The sequence below is a fragment of the Haliotis cracherodii genome, unplaced genomic scaffold (genome assembly GCF_022045235.1).
Source record: "Haliotis cracherodii isolate W230 unplaced genomic scaffold, xgHalCrac1.p SCAF_5, whole genome shotgun sequence".
NCBI lineage: Eukaryota > Metazoa > Mollusca > Gastropoda > Lepetellida > Haliotidae > Haliotis > Haliotis cracherodii.
The window spans coordinates 52,991,778-53,010,966 of record NW_027266308.1 but is presented as its reverse complement, the minus strand read 5'-3'; the positions used below and the strand labels follow the sequence as shown (position 1 = coordinate 53,010,966).

At 39.2% G+C, this 19,189-nt stretch overlaps 1 protein-coding gene across 1 annotated transcript; it reads left to right on the top strand.

The window, feature by feature from the left end:
• Positions 1 to 652: 652 nt before the first annotated feature.
• Positions 653 to 18,092, top strand: LOC139443243 (double zinc ribbon and ankyrin repeat-containing protein 1-like). Its single transcript, XM_071224215.1, has 19 exons — positions 653 to 796; positions 4,589 to 4,736; positions 5,236 to 5,362; positions 5,743 to 5,839; positions 6,521 to 6,615; positions 7,074 to 7,186; positions 8,103 to 8,223; positions 8,513 to 8,722; positions 9,555 to 9,680; positions 9,827 to 9,945; positions 10,443 to 10,470; positions 11,547 to 11,745; positions 12,290 to 12,393; positions 13,065 to 13,239; positions 14,037 to 14,128; positions 14,623 to 14,703; positions 15,005 to 15,138; positions 16,286 to 16,360; positions 16,564 to 18,092. The coding sequence occupies exons 1-19, from the start codon at positions 688 to 690 to the stop codon at positions 16,712 to 16,714; spliced, it is 2,304 nt and encodes a 767-aa protein (XP_071080316.1). The 5' UTR covers positions 653 to 687; the 3' UTR covers positions 16,715 to 18,092.
• The last annotated feature ends 1,097 nt before the right edge of the window (positions 18,093 to 19,189 follow it).

The window sequence follows — 19,189 nt, the reverse complement described above, 5'->3', positions numbered from 1 at the left end:
ATGTTCTGTAACTTCTGTTAAAGTAAGAAAAGTGAAAAAAACAAAGCAGCTCAGACGTTCATACAGTTTGGCCCTCACTCTATGAAGGTTCATACTCCAATGAACTCGCACAAAGTGAAGGTCAACTCTTAATTAAAGTAAGAAAAGTGAAAAACCCACACAAAAAACTACAATATTTTTTGATGGACTTAAATAGGAAACACACATATTTTCTTTCTGGCCCAAGGTAGAAATCTACAGCAGCTGCACAAGATTTGGCTCCATCCTTGAGTATATTTGGATGGCAGTGAATTATTCATCATCATTTGCTCCTGTTATCTCTGCAATCTAACTGTTTGATTAATTCAACCCTGCTTTGGCTGCAGCGATTCCCAGTGGCAAACAGAAGCAAGTGTTGTTGTGAGATAGTTTCATGTGTTTTGTCATTTACTTAGTATTTTTATTATTATTATCTTCTTTTCATCTATTAGTCAGTCATTTTAGGCATAAAAGATCTACCAATACAGTAGAGTATGAAATGAATATCATTTAACATGTTTCATAATTTTAGTCTTTGATATATTTTTTCAGAACAAAAAGATGGATGTTGACATGTTTCATCATAACCATGCATATGTTTTTGGATACTTTATAGTGTGACTTATTTCAGACATAGGTTTGGTGGCGTAGTGCCTGTCTACCTTCATCATGACTGCAGGCTCCATCATCGTACCGACCATCATCCCCCTCCGAGCACCGGTGCCAGGGAGGTCCAAACTCTCCATAGACTCTGCTACCAAGATAGAAGTCAGAACAGGTGAGTCCTTTCATTTTCATCATGTAGTGCTGTGCTGGGAATGTTCACTCATTTCCATGAAGCCTATTGTTCTCAAATGTTTCAAGGTTTGTGCAAAAGTGCCAAGTAATGTGTTCATGAATAATGTATTGGATAATTAAATAAATTCTAAGGATCATTTGTAAATAAGGAAGAACATGTAAGACATGTTAAGAAATAGGTAACTTCAGAAGGTAATTTTATGGTTGACTGAAAACATTAACATTTTTGAGGCAGGGGAGTGGGGTTGACATTTAGTCACTTCTCCATTTGCTGTCGGAATGTGGTTTTTCTTACTTTATTTGTTTCCATCCTGGAATGAATATACAGTGAATCTTCATCAACTGAATATATTGTTAAAGGTGATATAACTTGAATCTGTGCCAAAAACTTTGAAGTCTACAAGCTCAAATAAGGGTCTTAACATCATTTTCAGTAGATTTTAGTGTTATTATATTGGCTATTATTAGCTAAGCTTACGAGGCTGAACAGATTTAAGACTATAGTGGATAAAATTACAGACTGTAATTTATGGCCCAGACAGAATCCTATTTTGCACTCTGCTTATTTGATGTGCATACAGATACAGTAGAACACGGATATAACGAACACGGATAGAGCGAACAAACGGATACAACGAATTGTTAAAAATCATGACTTTTAACGAGTCAAAGTATGGCATTTATGATATACAGACAAGATTAGTCCAATTACATGGACAGGTAAGATTAACATAATGCAAAGTTAACAAGATTGAATTGTCACCAGTTACTGTGTTGATTCGCTGCTGATTGTGTACAGCCAAATGTCAGTGACACTTGACACGGAGTGAGATTTCTTAGTTCGCTATACGCGTCACTAATATTTGGCGTCAATAATATTTGGGCTTGTTGGGGATCAGATATTCGTTCGCTATATCCGTTAGTTGTCTGTAGAGAGTTCATTATGTTCGTAAATTTATATCATAATATATTTGAGATAAATTGCGATTTGAGGCAGTTTAACTATTAAATGTCAACATAGGTTTTCGCAATCAAAATACATGTAGCGCAGGAAGTCCCTATGGTGACTGGTCAAATTGTTTCATGCGTAAAAATATCCTATATTGCAATAGCAATCACCTGCACCAAAGTGCTATGCTTATGGTTCTTATAATTTTAATATATATAGTGAAAGCTGTAACTAAAATAACACGATATTGAATATGTTATTCTGATAAAGTTTAATTTCAGATAAAATTTCTTCCGACTATTGTATCAAAATGTTTTGAAGTTGTATCCTTGGGTACTTTTTAACTGAATCACTGGTAGATGCGGGAGGAAACATGTATAAACTTGTATGTGTTTTGTGTTTTGTGTCGTCTAAGATGGCGGATGTTTCCGAGCTAAAACGTATAACTTGTTTGATAGGCATTACTTAGAAGTTGGCGGATGACAAGATTGACACAATTTTATGGATAACAACTTTTTTAATACTGTAAAAAGCGACGTTTTGGTATAGATCCTTAGTTGACAACGGTATAAGGATCTAAGGATCTATACCGAAACGTCGCTTTTTACAGTATTAAAGAAGTTGTTATCCATAAAATTGTGTCAATCTTGTAAAACGTATATATAACAAACTGATTTTTCCGGTCCTTTGTAGTTCGTTATATCCATGTTCTACTGTAACTAGATCATGTTGACATATTTTTTAAGGTCCTGATGACATTTCATTAACAAGGTTTCACCATATGGAAGAGAATTTATGGATGTCATCCTCTTTATTATGAGGAACACAACGTTTTGGATTATAAACTAATTCCTTCAAGTGAATCACCTGATGAAGGAGTAAGTATATATTCCAAAATGTTGGTTTCTCTTAATAAAGAAGTTTACATCTTTAAATTCTCTTCCTCATGTGTATCACTTCTATAGGTCATTAAAAGACGTGAAGGTTTCACATTAGTGTATTTTAGCAACATTGCTAGCATGTAGCATGTATACAGAAGGATGTTCCCTTATTGAAACAATGTTGGTCAGTTTAGGAGCCAACTTGTATTAAACCATCACCTAAGCAATGCTTAGGCCAGGGCCCACTTGCACAAAGCGATCTTATCGCTAAGATGATCGTAACTCCCATACTTTAACATAGGCTTACAATAGTTGTAGCGCTAAGATTGCTTTTTGCAAGTGGGCCCAGGATTCACTCTAAGAAATTTCTGGCATGGGCCTTCTATGTGAAAATTTCAAATATTCCAGAGGTACACCACACTTGCCCACACAGCATGATGTTATAATGCCTCATTGTATTTGATTTTTTTTGTTCAAATGTAGGGGCTAAAAGCATGAGTCCCCACGTTAGAATTATCCCTGCTTAGGTAATATCTGTAAATCTCAATGATAGTGAACACATGGTGCCAAGCCTAGCTTTACATGAACACTATAAACTATTGCCATGCCACTGTGTATCATGTTTGTGCTATTGTTTTTCACATGGAGTCCAGCTACCTTTACTTGACCATATCAGTGTGCGTCATGTATACACACCAGCCTCATCAGACACGATGTCTTACATTATTGATCTGTGCCCCAGCTTGTGTAGCTCCTGGCTGGTCATTAGGAGATTCACTGACAACAATAGCCTCTTTTGTTGCTGCTTAAAGATTTACAATACATCTGTGGGTGTGGATGACACTAAATCAATACCTGTACCCACAACATGTGTCTGTCACATTTGTCTGTGGTTAATTCAAAATAAAATGTGCTTGATTGATATATGTATAACTCCAACTAATGTGAACCATATGGTTACAATGTAATTAAACATCCTCGTGGTAAAATAGGGGCATCTTCATTAAAGTGTTATCCCGAGTTTACCACTGCTGTCCCAGTTTGTTTTCACAAGCTTATGATCATTCTCAATTATTCAGAGTAACATATACCTTGTATACTCATGTTCCTTCTGTGTGTCCTGAATCCTGAATGTTTCATAGACCATTGCCAATTTCTTAAAATAACTGGCCAATCAAATTGATCCCTGGGCTAGGCAAGGTGCAGTGGTGAACTTCCTAACTAATCCAATTGTAGAAAGACAAGTTCTACACCGTTTCGGTGTAGATCCTAACACCTTTATCAAGCATCACTTGCTTGGTAAAGGTATTAGGATCTACACCGAAACGTCGCACTAATTGTAATAAAGAAGTTGTTCATCCATAGAACTTGTCTTTCTTCATCATACCAACTTCTAAATGCCACTGAAAGAAGGAATCCAATTGTAGTTTTCAGATGCAGTGATTTGAAGCTTTTTGAAACCTTCAGTCTCTATTCGCTCTAAATCATACAAAGTATGTTTTATTTATTTCTACCACCTTTCTTTGATGTACCAGTGTTGGTGACATCAGTGTTCTGTGTGTACACAGTTCCTCATCCAAACTCCTTCTAGTCATCGCCAGTATAGCAAATGCATCAATACTTTCAGGGTAGCTAGTCTGCTTGTAAGTAATAACATCAGTACCGGGCTTCTACCCAGGAGATTAAGGCTAAAACTATAGGTCCCCAGCAACTTATTCTTTGCTTAGACCAATTAAATACCCCAACAGCATGGGACATTGCTCGTGGTATCAGTCACTGGTTTGTGTTATCCAGACTTGGTTATTTACATACAGGTTGCATTTAGCTAGAGTGTTGTGTTAAAATACACATGTCAAATGTGCTTTGGTACATGATACAGTCTACATGATCTAAGAGTTGACAATTTTAGGAATTGACATTTATTCCTCGTTTTGCTCTTCAGAAACAAGAGATACCGATATTCATTACACAATCAATGGCACCAGACCTAACCCCTTCCAGAAGATGGGGGAGAAGTGTACAATGCAGTACCGTGGGCCCTTCACCCTTCCTCCGGGGAAACAAACACTGAAGGCAGTGGCTGTGTCTAGGTGAGTACATCATGCAGTACCGTGGACCTTTCACTCTTCCTCCGGGGAAACAAACACTGAATGCAGTGGCTGTGTCTAGGTGAGTACATCATGCAGTACCGTGGACCTTTCACTCTTCATTCGGGGAAACAAACACTGAAGGAGCGGCTGTGTCTAGGTGAGTACATCATGCAGTACCGTCGGCCCTTCACCCTTCCTCCAGGGAACCAAACACTGAAGGCAGTGACTGTGTCTAGGTGAGTACATCATGCAGTACTGTGGGCCCACTCTTCGTCTGGTGGCAAAATTGCACAAACCTTCAGTGGCTTGGAGGTAGTGCTAATATTATTCCATCAGACTAAAGCTTTATCCTCAACCTTAAAAATATGACAATTTTCCTCATTTTCCGAACATTTTCCTTTACATGTTGACTCTTGATAGCTAAGTTATCCCTACTAACAGTTAGTTGACTGTAAATGAAGATAAGAACAACTGTAGTGATATGTGTCTGTGTTTCCAGGGATGGGTTGAGAGAGAGCAGTGTAGTCACGAAGGTATTTGATGTGGAATATGTTCCCCCTCCTGCTCTGGAGCCCACAGATGATGACCTTGGCTTTCAAGAACAGTGGGAGAAGGAGCAATCAAAGGTATGTCATGGGCTACATTCTCTCTTTTATTCTGCATAGTGTAGTGGGGCACCTAGTGGTTACATAGTGTTCAATTCACAACATGGGTACAGTGTGAGAAAGCCCATGCTTGGTGTCCCCCATCATGGCTAAGAGTGTAAAACCAACTCACTTCCTCACTTGCTCTATGAGCAATGAAGAGTGTGTTCAATGTTTGGTAAAATATGAATATTAATTTTGTTCTGACATTGCAAAATTATTGTAGCATATGTCAGCCAAATTTATTTTCGAAAGCTTTTTATACTGATGCAGTGTTAAGTTTAGATTTGATGGTTTAAAGTCAACATGAGTAAAATGTGTGACTATTCTTTGGAGAATAAACCGGTTAATCCTATTTGCAGCTTGATGTGAGGCGAGCAACAACTAAGCTGGCAACTTCATCACGATCTGCCTGGACTGACGTCTCAACCATGAAGCAGACACAGCAAATGATGGCAGGTGGGTTGATTGTTAGATGTTTAGATGGTAAGGTTTTTAAGGTGTGATTTCTTTTTTGTGCAGAATGATGAAGTAAAAGGATAAAAGTTTCAGTGATGCGTGCACAGGTTTTATGGACAATGTCAATCTCATTAAATCAGATCTTTGTACTCGCTACCGCTAAACAAAGATCTGAGGACATCCCATTAGGGGTCAGAACGTCAGAATGACCTTTCATCCGACCAATCAGAGTGTCGCTTACCAGATCATGGAAGTGACAGTCGGAATCAGTTTTCTAATCATGCAACCACGATATGTTTAACACAGGGTATTCCGAACGACAGTTACGGGTTTTATGATTATATCCATACAATCTAGGCCAACTATAAGCCATTCAAGAGTGATCTCCTTATCAGTTTTAATTTTTTTAATCGAGAATATGTCAAAATATGTTTCGAAGCGTAGTCCCCAGTTTGAAACTAGTGTTGTAATGCTCGAGAAAGCTGCCTTCTGATTGGCTTATGTAGATTTTTTGTCAGTCATTTCATTGGTCGGTCAAAATTCGCGAAAGGTCGTTCTGACGTGACTCGTAATGGGATGTCCTCAGATCTTTGTTTAGCGGTAGCGAGAAATAAGATCTGATTTTAATGAGATTGGGACAATGCCTTCTGTGTTTAACAAAGCTATGTTTCTGTGTTGTAGATATGTCAGTTGGAGGAAGCTCACACAGGCGGCCAGGGACTGGACCCAGATTTCTCAACTCTCGCCGAGGAAATATGTCTGAGCGGGGAACAGTGGTTAGTATTACCTGGCACCTGTAGTTTGGAAACCTTGATTGTCCAGTATATGATATCTCCATTGCATCATGATAAATCCGCTAGCCTCGTTCATCACCACAGCTCTGTTGTGGTCCTGATCTAAATGAAATGACGCACAAGAGCAAAGAAAACTGCAGTGTTTGGGATAAGAGAGATGGTGATGTCACTTCCGAAAAATAAGACCATGATTGTGAATAGGTCCTCGATATTAAACAGAATAGAATGGATGATAACTTGGATGGTCACATTTACAAGAACACAAGAGGTTAGAAGAACCTTTTTCCATTTCACAAATTCAGAAACAAATGCAATTATTATTCTCAAAAAGTTAAAAATTGCCCAAAGGTATTGCATTCTTTAATGTTGCACCTGGTAAAACCATTGGTTGGAGTTTCAAGATACCAGTTCATGACAAATTAATTCTTAAACTGCTTCAGACATTTGACCACTCGGGTGAGTATGGAGGCTCTGATACCCGTCGGTCTGAGAGACGTCTGCCAGACAACACCACTCAGGCCATGAGGCTGCAGAGAGAAACAGACTTCCTCAAGTAGGTGGTGATTTACCAGAGACAATTTACACATGCATTTGTTGATATTGGTTTGAACTATTCCGTCCTGTTCTATGAAAGGTAGCATCTTACTTTCTAGAGTTCTCAGTCACTGATAAAAGGAGTTTCATCATAGTGGTAATGTCAGCAAGTTGATTCACTTGTGGCTGTTTTGTCACTGAAATACTTCCAAAAGAAATGTTAAACCCAATTCATTCACTTACTACCAACATGGAGATTAAACACCAAATTGATTTCAGTTTCTTGACAATCCCATTAAAATGAGGACTTCTCACTACCGCTAGACAAAGATTGGTGAACATCCCATTTTGGGTCTGAACAATCTTTCATCTGACCAGTCAGATATTTGCTTACCAGATCAGGAAATTAACAGTCAGACTGTGTTTTCTTATCATGAAACCTCATAAAGGTTAACACAGGGTGTTCTGAAAAGACTGGTTACTGGCTGGTTACAGATGATTTCGGCAAAATCATTGTTTATCTCTGACTTTAATGGGATAAAGATTTGAAACGGAAGAAACTTTCAATTTCAATCGCTTTTGGGAAGTACTGTCATACAATCATGTTACCTATTAAACCTTCCATTTTCTTTTGTTCAGTTTTCAAGTTTGAATCGAGGACCTTGTCGAAACATTTTTAAAGTGTAGTCTGGAATGGAAGTTGCCGGTGTGAAACTAGTGTCATAAAGCACAAAGATTGTTACGTGAGATGTCCTCAGATCTTTGTGTAGTGGAAGCGGGCACCAAGATCTGATTTTAATGAAATTAATTTCTAGATCACCATTGTTATTAACAGAACTTTATTACCTTATTAACAAGATGTGCTGGAGATGTGGGGTATGATCTGTGTCCCAGCTGATGCCTGTTGGCTTCACATCCTACTGCCTCTATTTCAGGTGTATCTACTGTTTTGCTGACCGTCCATCTGACCCCTATGCTAGATTCTGTACAACTTGTGGTCAGCCTGTTCCTCCCATCCCACAGACCCACCGAATAGCACCACCGGAGCCTGGACAGGTCAGACCGGTTTAACATTGCATGCTAGATGGCAGATTGTAACTGTGACAGTATGACGTTCACGTATCAGAAGTGATATTCTTCTAAGTAATAGTGGATATATGAAATGATTTTGGGGAATGGAATGGAAAATCAAAATCATTTTCTTTCTTATTTTTTTTTTGGGGGGGGGGGAGATAAAAACTTTTAAATTGTTGAAAAATATATCCAAAAAATCAGTATGACCATTACCTATAGATGTTTGAGATGTTACTCTGTAGCTTGTTCATACTGTGGGCAACTATTTCAGATGGGAATGTGTGTGTACTGCAAGTCCATGGTGCCCTTCAACACTGAGACATGTGTGGTGTGTGAGGGTCCGATACCCGTCCAGAACCGACCCCAGGCCAGTGTCAAGCTGTCTGACCGTCTAATCTGCACACTGTGTGGTACGGCCAACCCCAGCAACCTTGTGCTGTGTATAACATGTGACAGCAGGCTGCCGACCACAGCACAGCAGGTTAGTGTGTACACTGTACATGTCTACATACATAGAGATTGTAACTTGAATCCTCTCTGGGTGTCCAGGACAGAAAAGGTCACCACTACCTTGTGATTGTTAGAGTCAATTAAGATAATAATCGGGTGCCACCACGTGTCGATTGTGTGTCAGTCTATCCCAACAGTATGAATCGTTGCTCATGCTCGTACTATCATTCCCTAATTTGCCTGGGCAAGATTTTCATTGTATTGACTGTAGGGCTGGGAGCCTGGGACAGTCCAAATTTACTACCCGGGTAACCACCACCCTATTACCCGACCCTACCCAGGTACCCGCTGTAGATATCAAGAGAGGGGTACAAACTGTCCGATTTGGAAAAGTTTGACCGTAGCCCTGACCAAATGTATTTGGATAACGTGTAAAATGATCTGGTCATGCATACACTGAAGTTTACTGCATGAAGTTTTATCTTTATTCAAACATATGAAAGAAAGAAATGGGAACATTAGTGACTTGTAGTGTAACCATAGAGTTTTAGATAAATATTGTCATTAAACAATATATCACGTGACTAACCACAGGTCCAAGTAGTCCTGTGGGTACCCAGGTCCAACTCAGTACTCACCCGACCCGAGTACCCGAGTTACCCGTCCCAGCCCTAATAAACTGCTGTGAAATTGCTTGAATATTGCAAACTGAGGTGCAAAACAAACTTCACTCCTTTGAAGGTATCAGTCTTATTGATTCTTTCTGAACATAAGTTTCATAAAATTTGTATGATACACACTCAATGTTTTTGCCTCTTTTTTTTCTTTTCCTTTTTTGATTGGTCAACTTTTCTATTTGTCAGACTGCCATCCTGAGTGGGAGATCTGCCCCTCCGATTGTCAACCCTGACAAGCGTCATGTGACATGTAACAAGTGTGGTCGTGTTAACAACGGAGATGCCCGCTTCTGTGACTGGTGTGGCACAAAGGTAGGGATGGAATAACACTAGTTACTTAGAAGTGTCTTGTGGCATAATTTAGTTATATGAAATGAAAAAAACGGTTAATGATTGATTGATCACATTAATAACATGTGAAATATTATTAAAAATATTCTTGTACTGCTTTTATTCAGCCAAGCCAGCCAACAAGTGCCATGGTGTGCTCCCAGTGCCTGGCCAACAACCACCCTTACTCTACTTTCTGTGGGTCATGTGGTGTAAAAATGGATGCCCCCGTCAGGACAGAGTACAGGTAGGGGTTGTTTCAAAATCACAAAGTTCATTTATTGCATTTGTCAGTGTGACATTATTACTGAGGTGGGGTGAAATGGGGTTCAACGTCGCGTCCAAGATTATTGCGCTTATATAGCGACGTGCTTGTATGTGTGTGTTGTTTGTGTGGCTGCTTGTACTAGTCCAGACTGATGCTGATTTATAGTGCTAGCTCACTGAGATACCATGCTGCAGTTTAACATGAATACCCCACTCAGACACAGTATACTGACTCCAAGCCGACCAGTCCTTGTTTTAGCCCCTTAATGCCGAGCCCCAGACAGGGTAACAACAAGTACCATCTTTTAACATCTTTTGGTATGACGGGGCCGGGGATTGAACCCCGGACCTTCTGCTCTCCGTGCGGATGCTCTACCACAAGACCGCGGAGCCGGTCGACATTATTTCTTTAAGAAGGGCCTATAGATATATATGATATAACTCTAATATTGACCATTTGTCTGATTTTTATTTCAGAAAGAACCCTGCTGGCGGATCAGGGGATGTGAGTACTCAACCACCAATCTCAGACTTAATTAATATTTACATATACTACAGACAGTATACAGGGCAGACTAGCTGAAGTCAGGGTTTCATACTGATCTAGATGTTCCTCTCTTGAATGGACCTATGTGGCAAACATCTACGGTCTATGCCAGTTTGAGCTTTCCTCCCATATAATGCTAACAAGCTAGGATATAACAGTGTTAAACCCGAGCCACTCACTCACTCACACTTCTCACTCATTCTCTTCAAGAGAGTGGTGGCACATGGTCCTGTGCACAGCGCACAGGTCACAAAATCAGGTGAAGTTAAGCAACGTCAGTCGCGGAAAGTCCTTGGATGGTTGAGCGCTTTTTGGCAGCTTTGCCCCTGATTGTTTTTAGGGCTTCAGTCCTGCCCCACAGTGAAGCACTTGTGGCATCTCCTTGGGCACGTGACTTTGTTCAAAATGTGTCTCTGTTCACTCAGCAGTGAATGGGTACCCGGTAGGATGAGTTGTTGTTAACCTTCTAGCTCCTAACAGGCAGCTTGGGTTGTATACTCCCCAGGGAGCTGAGAATGGTTCTTGAGTGCACATTGATCCGTTGACCGGGGAAATAATAGCACTTTGAGCTTGCCCCTGAGTGGTGTGGAAATATGTGCAATATAAATAGCCTATTATTCTTATTGTTGTTGTGGTTGTTATTGTTTTAATAATGAAATCCTTCAATCAATGTAATAACATCTGTTGATTTATCTGCAATCAGTTCTGTTCCATTATTGGACTTCACTATGAATGAGGGGCGGTCGGGTAGCCTAGTGGTTTAAGCGTTTGCTTGTCACACCGAAGACCCGGGTTTGATTCCCGACATTGGTAAAATGTTTCTGGTGTCCCCCGCCGTGATATTGCTGGAATATTGCTAAAAGCAGTTTAAAACAGTACTCACTCACTGTCACTATGAGAATGACATGTAAATTACAACTGATGTAATAAAAATTAATTTAGGAATGCAGATTGCAGCTAGTGTATTAACAGCATATCAACAGACATGTGATTGTAAGCATTGTGATGTATGAAATCCCCTTTGGTTCATTCAGTCCAAATGGCTGCCCGTGAGTTTCCCTGTGGCTAGCACCCCCAAGCCAATGACCACTGTGGCCTGTCAGACCGTGGGGCTGTTCTACCCATCCAAGCGTGGGATTGAGAAACAGAAGGAGATAGAGGAGGAGAAAGTTGCCCTGGAGAAGCAGATGAGAGACAGGCGGCCATTGCTCACTGCCATCAGCCCAGGGAGGGGTGAGTCATAGATTCCTGGGTGAAAGACCCGGTTTCATTAACATTCAACTAACACAAAGCCAAAATGGTTTGGTGACCGCTTATTCCAATGAAATTTGGCTAATTAGTGTGATGTAGCTGAAGCACTTTTTGGGAGGCAGGTTTGGCATCTGAGACATCTCAGACAGTAATGTCAGTTTGGTCACATACAATGTTAGCTTAGTTCTCTGTTGTTCTAAGGCTAAGAAATTGTTATTGTTGTTTCTCAGGTACTGCCTGCATCATCATAAAGTGTGCCGCACGTTTTGTTTTGGTTTCCACCACCCCCCACCACCCCCCAAAAATTTTAAAATAAATCTTAAATATTTCATGTTTCAAACACACAACCCTCGCAGTGAAATGCTACAATACTTAAGAACATCATGATTGTATACAAAGTTTGGTTGCATACTAGCTTGAACTCCCCCCCACCCCCCAAAAAAACCCCACTAATTTCAAAAGCCATTCTATTCATTTTTTAAGTCTAATACAATGTTTACAAGACACGCTCCTGTCTGTGTTTCAGGTTACTGGCGTCGGCAGATTGAACACATCTGTATGCATCTGAAAGCCCATGCCCAGAATGATGCTGAGTTCCGTGCTCTCATTGGAGAGCCCAAGATGGGCAAGGTACTCATAACGGAACTCTCATGACCTTATATCTGAAAGAAAGATTAGACTTGGTTTCAGGGCAAAGGCTTTGAAGCATTGGTGCTGGTAAGAAGCTGTGAAAGGGTATGACATGATTAAGAAATATGTTTCTAGGATGGTCACAGGATATGTTAGTTTAGCCATGCATACTCTTATCACATTGAGGGGGCACGGGTGGCCCAGTCGTCTAAGGCGCCGTGATTCGCTGTGCAGAGTTGCGTCCCTTGGTCACGCCAGAAACCTATGATTGTGGGTTCGAATCCCGGTTCACCCCGATTATGTTTCTAGGTTTGTCAACACCATACCCGTGCTTGCGGGTTTCACCGAAGTGGTAAACGTCTGAGACCTGCATTACTTCGGGCTTTCCTCCAACATTAAGCTGACACGCCATGATATAACTGGAATACTGTTAAAAGGGCCTCTATACCCAACTCACTCACTCACTCACTCACTTATCACATTGATATGAAATTGAAGTTGTCCATGAACCTTTTTCAGCAAATTCTTTTTTATGTCTCTGAGGCATTATGCATAGTGTTTCTGTTGCAGAATTTATCTCAATTAATTGCTTTTACACTATCTGCTGTATTTTGAGTGATTCTTCACTCGTATGGTGAGACATTGTTTTCAGCTCTGGTCTGTTTTTCTAGCTGATCACAAGTGCTATCCAAGAAGATGGCTATGAGTTGAGCCTGAACCTGACGTTTGCTCTGCGGGGAAACAAAGACCCATTTGTGGGGAAGAAGCTTGGGGTATCTCAGCAGGGCTACCTCAGTATGCACACTGACAGGGACAGCATCAACAGCTACAACACAGAATCAGAAGGTAGGGACTACAACAGGTGTACAAAGAGGACTTACTCTGCAATTGTGGCTTTTCGGTAGCTCAGTGGTAAAAGCTCATTATGCCGAAGACCTGGATTTTATTCCCTTCATTCTCGTATTTCCCATGTTATTACTGGAATATTGCTATCACCAGCTTGAAAACACTCTCGCTCTCTACCCTGCAGTAGTATTCAGAATTTCACAAAACATGATAATGGTTAAACTATTGACGTTGTGCTGCTTGGATGCTTCTAATTGGCAAGGAACATTAATTGCAGCTTTTCTTGATGTTAGATATAGCCGTGTTTTAAACAGTTGTAAACAATGTTTATTTACATTTGTTTAAAACACGGCTATATCTAACATCAAGAAAAGCTGCAATTAATGTTCCTTGCCAATTAGAAGCATCAAATATTGTTATGTAAAAATGTTTGACAAATTTGCTTTTAAGTATAACTTTGTATTTATGATGCACTTGTATATATAACAGCTTGTTCTCGTCTCTGTATGGCTAAAACTGCTGATGCAATATTAAATTTCAACTCACTCACTCTTGATGCTAGCTGTTAGTGTTTCTAATTTCTTCCTGTAACATAAGGCAGTTAAGTATGAGCATCTGGTTCTCAGACAATGAACTTTGAAAAAAATTGATGCATGGTGAAAACCTTATTCATATTTAATAGTATGAAAAAATATATACCCAGGTGTGAAAGACATGAAGATGTTTCACTGATGATGGCAATGTTGGAGAACCAAGACTTATTTTGTGCAGCTTCAATATGAGCGTTTGTTTTACAGACAGTGGAGAAGACACAGCCAGAACAACCAACAACAAAAAGTCGACTAAGAAAGCAAAAGCTAAGAAGAAAAACACAGGACCTAAACTCTCAGTGAGTGGATGTCTTTGATACCAGAGTCATAATTTTGGCATGAAATGTTTCCTGTTTGCTTTAATGATTAGAATGAAACAGCATGGAGGCTTAGATATTACTAATATGCTAATATGTTTACAAATGTAGTCAACGTTTTTGCATTTGCCCTTGTAGATTTAAGGTCATACAAGAACCCTATCACTGAAATTTGTTTGTTGAAAACGTCAATGTACAAGACGTACGGAGATTGGACTTCACAATACCATTGTGTTGGCATGAATTGTTTGTCATGTTATCGACCATTGGTTTGTCATATATACAGTATGTCATGATATTGCTGACTGTTGCTTAAAACAATATTCACCCACTTGCTCTGTACAGTGACTTTTAGAAATTTTAACATAGGAATAATAACATAACATTTCAAAGTGTGTCCCCATTTGGTAATGATTTCACCCTCGTTCTTGTCACCTAATCCTTCCATCCTGCATGTTGCATGTCTTCTCTTGCAGCCCATTAACTCCAAACTGATGAAGGAAATCGGAGCTAATGGTGATGGTTCCCCAAGTGAAGTGCAGCAACTCTTGGATGAGGTATGATCCATGAGACTAATCCTCAAGAAACATGATGTGATGCATGTTGAAATATCCTGCTTGCTTTTGATGACTTCAGTATTGCTGTGATAAAATTGTCTCAAAAGAAATTATGCTAATTTTTGTGATGACATGTGTCTGGTAGTGCACAGTGAGTGTATAGTCAGTGTAAAGCCAGTGTATAGCCAATATATAGTCAGTGTATTGCCAGTGTATAGTCAGTGTAAAGCCAGTGTATAGTCAGTGTAAAGCCAGTGTATTGCCAGTGTATAATGACTAGTTACTACTCTTGTGTTGCTAGGGAGCAGACCCAAGCTGTGTTAATAAGAACGGCCTTCCTGTGCTCCATGTTGCATCCAAGAATCGTCACCTAGACTGTCTCCCCGTCCTGGTTGACGCAGGGGCTGATGTCAACAGGAAGGGACCTTCAACAATGTAAGGTTTCCTAGTCCAAGAAATATTCATTTCACTGTTTCTCTTGTCAGAAAAATTATTGAAATGACATTGGATAAAGTCATTAAAGTACTCACGGAAATGAAAAAAAACTGTTTTTCTCAATTTAAAAATCAACACAAAGTGTTACGTAGCTGTAAATACGAAATAACAAAACAACTTGAAAAGTACTAGTCTGGATTTGCTAGTTTGATCTCAGTGAACAATACAAAATGTACTTTACAGGAGGTAATTTGTCGGCACTTTCAACATTCAAAAATAAAACTAAGTCTAAATTGACATAGCAGAAACAGAGTATAGGCATTACGCACCTGTTCTCACCTGTCGTCAAGGTGTCATAGGTCACCTTGATCTACTTACACCTGGTTATGCCCTGTTTCACAATAGTCTGTTTTATTCACATTTTTACACACTTTTACGTGTAAAAAGGCATAAAAACATTTGATACGCTGTATTTGTGTCACGGCCCAATTAGTACTAATTTAGTTGTTTGAATATTTTCATATTTTGTATATTAACTGCAATAATTTAAGATCTGAGGTTGAAAAAACAGTTTTTTTTCATTTCCGTGAGTACTTTAGGGATTGTCGTGACTTTTTATCCATTGGTCACAGAGTTTTTTGTCAGCATAACTTTTATATTTTATCATGGGTGATGGATTTTAGTAAAATCGTTAGATCCACAGTTTACTTTGAGATAGGTTTTCTCAGGGTGAAATGAAATCTCCATTTTTTAAAAGTTTTTTTAGTTTGGGGTTGCGATACAATATGTATCCCGATACTATGAGTTTGAAACGATTCGTATCCCGATCCAGTACTTTAATGTCAAAGGTGAATCACAACACTGAATTATTTGCTTTTAAATGCCAGTGGTTGTTAACAGTTTCTGTTATTCATCATGTGTTTTAACACTAAGATACCTTGTAATGTAATATATCGTATGTATTGCGTTACTGTGGCTGTAAATCGATGTATTGCATCGTGGGCCTCATATCGGGATAAAATCAAATCACTGTATCGCTACACCACTCATCTTTAATAGCAACGGTTCAAGGTTGGGTTATTTTCCTTATTATATCTTGAAGTGACATCCTACCACAATGCTTCTACCTGTTTCTTCTTTCTAACAGAAAAGGCAACACAGCTCTCCATGAATCTGTGAACCTTGGACCCTCTGGTCTCAAGGTCATCGATACACTGCTGGAGTAAGTAAATCTTTATATCCAATGAGGCTTCTGCTGCTGCTATCACTGACATTTATTAAAGAATTATTTGTAGAGAAAATACTATTTCTTTAAAGTGGTTTTAAAATTTTTAATTGCGGTTACAAAATCCTACATTTACTCAATATTTGTCATGAATCAAATAAAAATGTTCTTGGTTAATATTTCTTTGATGTTATTTTCAGTCTTGGGGCAGACCAGAGCATGAAGAATGAGAGAGGAGAAACACCATATGATCTCGCAGCAAAAGCTGGCTATGACTCTATCATTACAAAGTTTGCCTCAGCCCTTGGCCAATCTCAGCTCCATAAGATGACCAAGCCGAGAACAAGTTAATCTAACTGGCTGGCCAGAGTTGCTGTAGACACTCCTACAGTGTTGCCCAGGTGTCCTGTACCTCATCTCTGAACCATTGAGCCTAGTTGTTGCCTTATTACCAAGTGCCAGTCGAAGGAAATGCCCATGAAAAACACCTGTACAGCATTTATCAAATTTAATTTTTATTTTTATCCATCACAGATTTGTTTTCTTTAGTCATATTTTTTTTACAGTGAACACATCATGATCCTGATTCTTACAAAGTCTTGAGAAATTACCGTATTCGATGTAATAAGTGCCCAGGGCGCTCTCAAAATTAGAAATAGGGAGCTCTTATTAGAATATAATTTTGTTGAAAGATCGTAAATTTTGTGGTTTATGCCGACAGCCTGAAATGATATAAAAGAAAAGTGCATATTATACACGACAGATATATTTTTCCAGAATTTAATTGCCTGTGATTAAGGGTGCATATAACACACGATTGCGTATTATACTCGAATAAATAAGTCTTGTGTACATTGATCATTTTTGAAGGTTGCTAATTGGGATTGTTCACTAGCCAATATGTTAGCAAATATCGCTGTGGGCGCTTATTACAGCGGGGCGCTTATTACGTCGAATACGGTACTTCTCATGGACTTTGGCTGAAAATATAGACTTTAGATCTCAGGCAATGAAACTTTGTGTGAGTGGGCAGATTATTAGTGAACATGGTGAATGTGGAAAAGTGTTCCACCACTGGTCATAATATCCATTTGTTTTACTGAAGAAGTCTGGTATTTTAATAGTTCATGTATTTGCTGATGGGCAGTGCCTAAGAACCAGGATGTGTTTTTGCCTTTTAGCCTTTTATAGATTTGGTGGTAGATTTACATGGTATATAAGTATATTTGTACATAATATGATGACAGCTATCACTTATTTTACCTATGAACAGCTATAAAAATCAAGCACTGAGACTTCACCTACGGGTACCAATGAAGCCACATTCAGATACAGAACTTGTGCTTCTGAGTCATGTATGTCATTCCATGACAATACTGCCATCTTAACATAATTGTATATAGCACTGAATATGTTGTATTCATTTTACTAGGCTTGACCATGTTGCTAGTATAGTTTAGAAACCCTTATTTATTTTATGTGTATGTCAGAAAGGATGCATTGTTTAGTTTGAAACTTACTCACATGCTTCAGATGTTAATTGTTATTGGTTCAAATGTAAAATGAGTGTTTAAAAATCCATGTGTAGTGTTCTAGTGTTGTGATACTCCGTCCTGTACTATGGCCTATCTGTGATATTTAGTATGTGAAAACTTATTGTTACTGTCATAAATAGCCTTCAGACTCCAGTATATATATACATGCTTTTTATCTTAGAACTCTGTAATTATTTAGCAGATAACATGAAATAAACTTTTTCTAGCATTTTGTTTCACAATGATCTTTTCAATGCTAGTGTTTTCCCTTGAGGGACAGTAAGGTTTTAATCATCTGTTATATCTCGGTATTGGTGTTTGTTGACATAGGAGCTGTGGTTTGGTTAGTTGGTTGTTTAACGCCGCACTCAGCAATATTCCAGCTATATGACGGCGGTCTGTAAATAATCGAGTCTGGACCACACAATCCCGTGATTAATATCATGAGCATCGATCCACGCAATTGGGATCTATGACATGCATCAACCAAGTCAGCGAGCCTGACCACCCGATCCCGTTAGTCGCCTTTTACAAGCATAGTCGCCTTTTACGGCAAGTATGGGTTGCTGAAGACCTATTCTACCCCGGCGATAGGGGCTGTGGGTAGCTTCGCTAATTGCATCATGAAAATAAAATCTGTCAGCATAGTAAACCAATAATCCCTGTTCCTAATGGGTGAATGTTGTTTTGTGCTTTTGACAGGCTTGAACTAGTGATACAATGGCACTGTCACAGCTTACAGCTCAACTCACTTCAGATAAATGTTTTGTGCTGCCTTCCAACACTAGAGGATTTTACATCCACTTCACATAGTGGGTATCCATTCCCTGCTAGGTGAACAGAGGCACATTTGAACAAAGTCACTTGCCCAGGGTGACACCAAACATGACCCTTGTGTTTTGGGGTGTTTGTATGTACAGATGTTGTAAGTTGTTTAGGTCTTCCTGACATAAGGGTGATGGGGTAGCCTAGTGGTTAAAGCATATTGCTGGAATTATGCTAACAGTGGTGTAAAACTCAACTCACTCAGTCTTGTCCAACATTTTCAACTCGATATCTGAAGATGGGCATAGCCCCAGGGTGAGAATATTCCAGCAAAGATGTTTACCATAGTGTGAAGCCCATCCTCCCAGTAACTACTTGAAGTGTACAAAAAAGTGGCATAAAACCATCCTCAAGCCATGGCACGATTAAACTTTGTTACTGACAGAAAATAACAAATATTTTCTTTACTACATTTATTGCTCTTATAATACAGTGCTTAACTTAAATATTAACTAAAGCCTAGCCT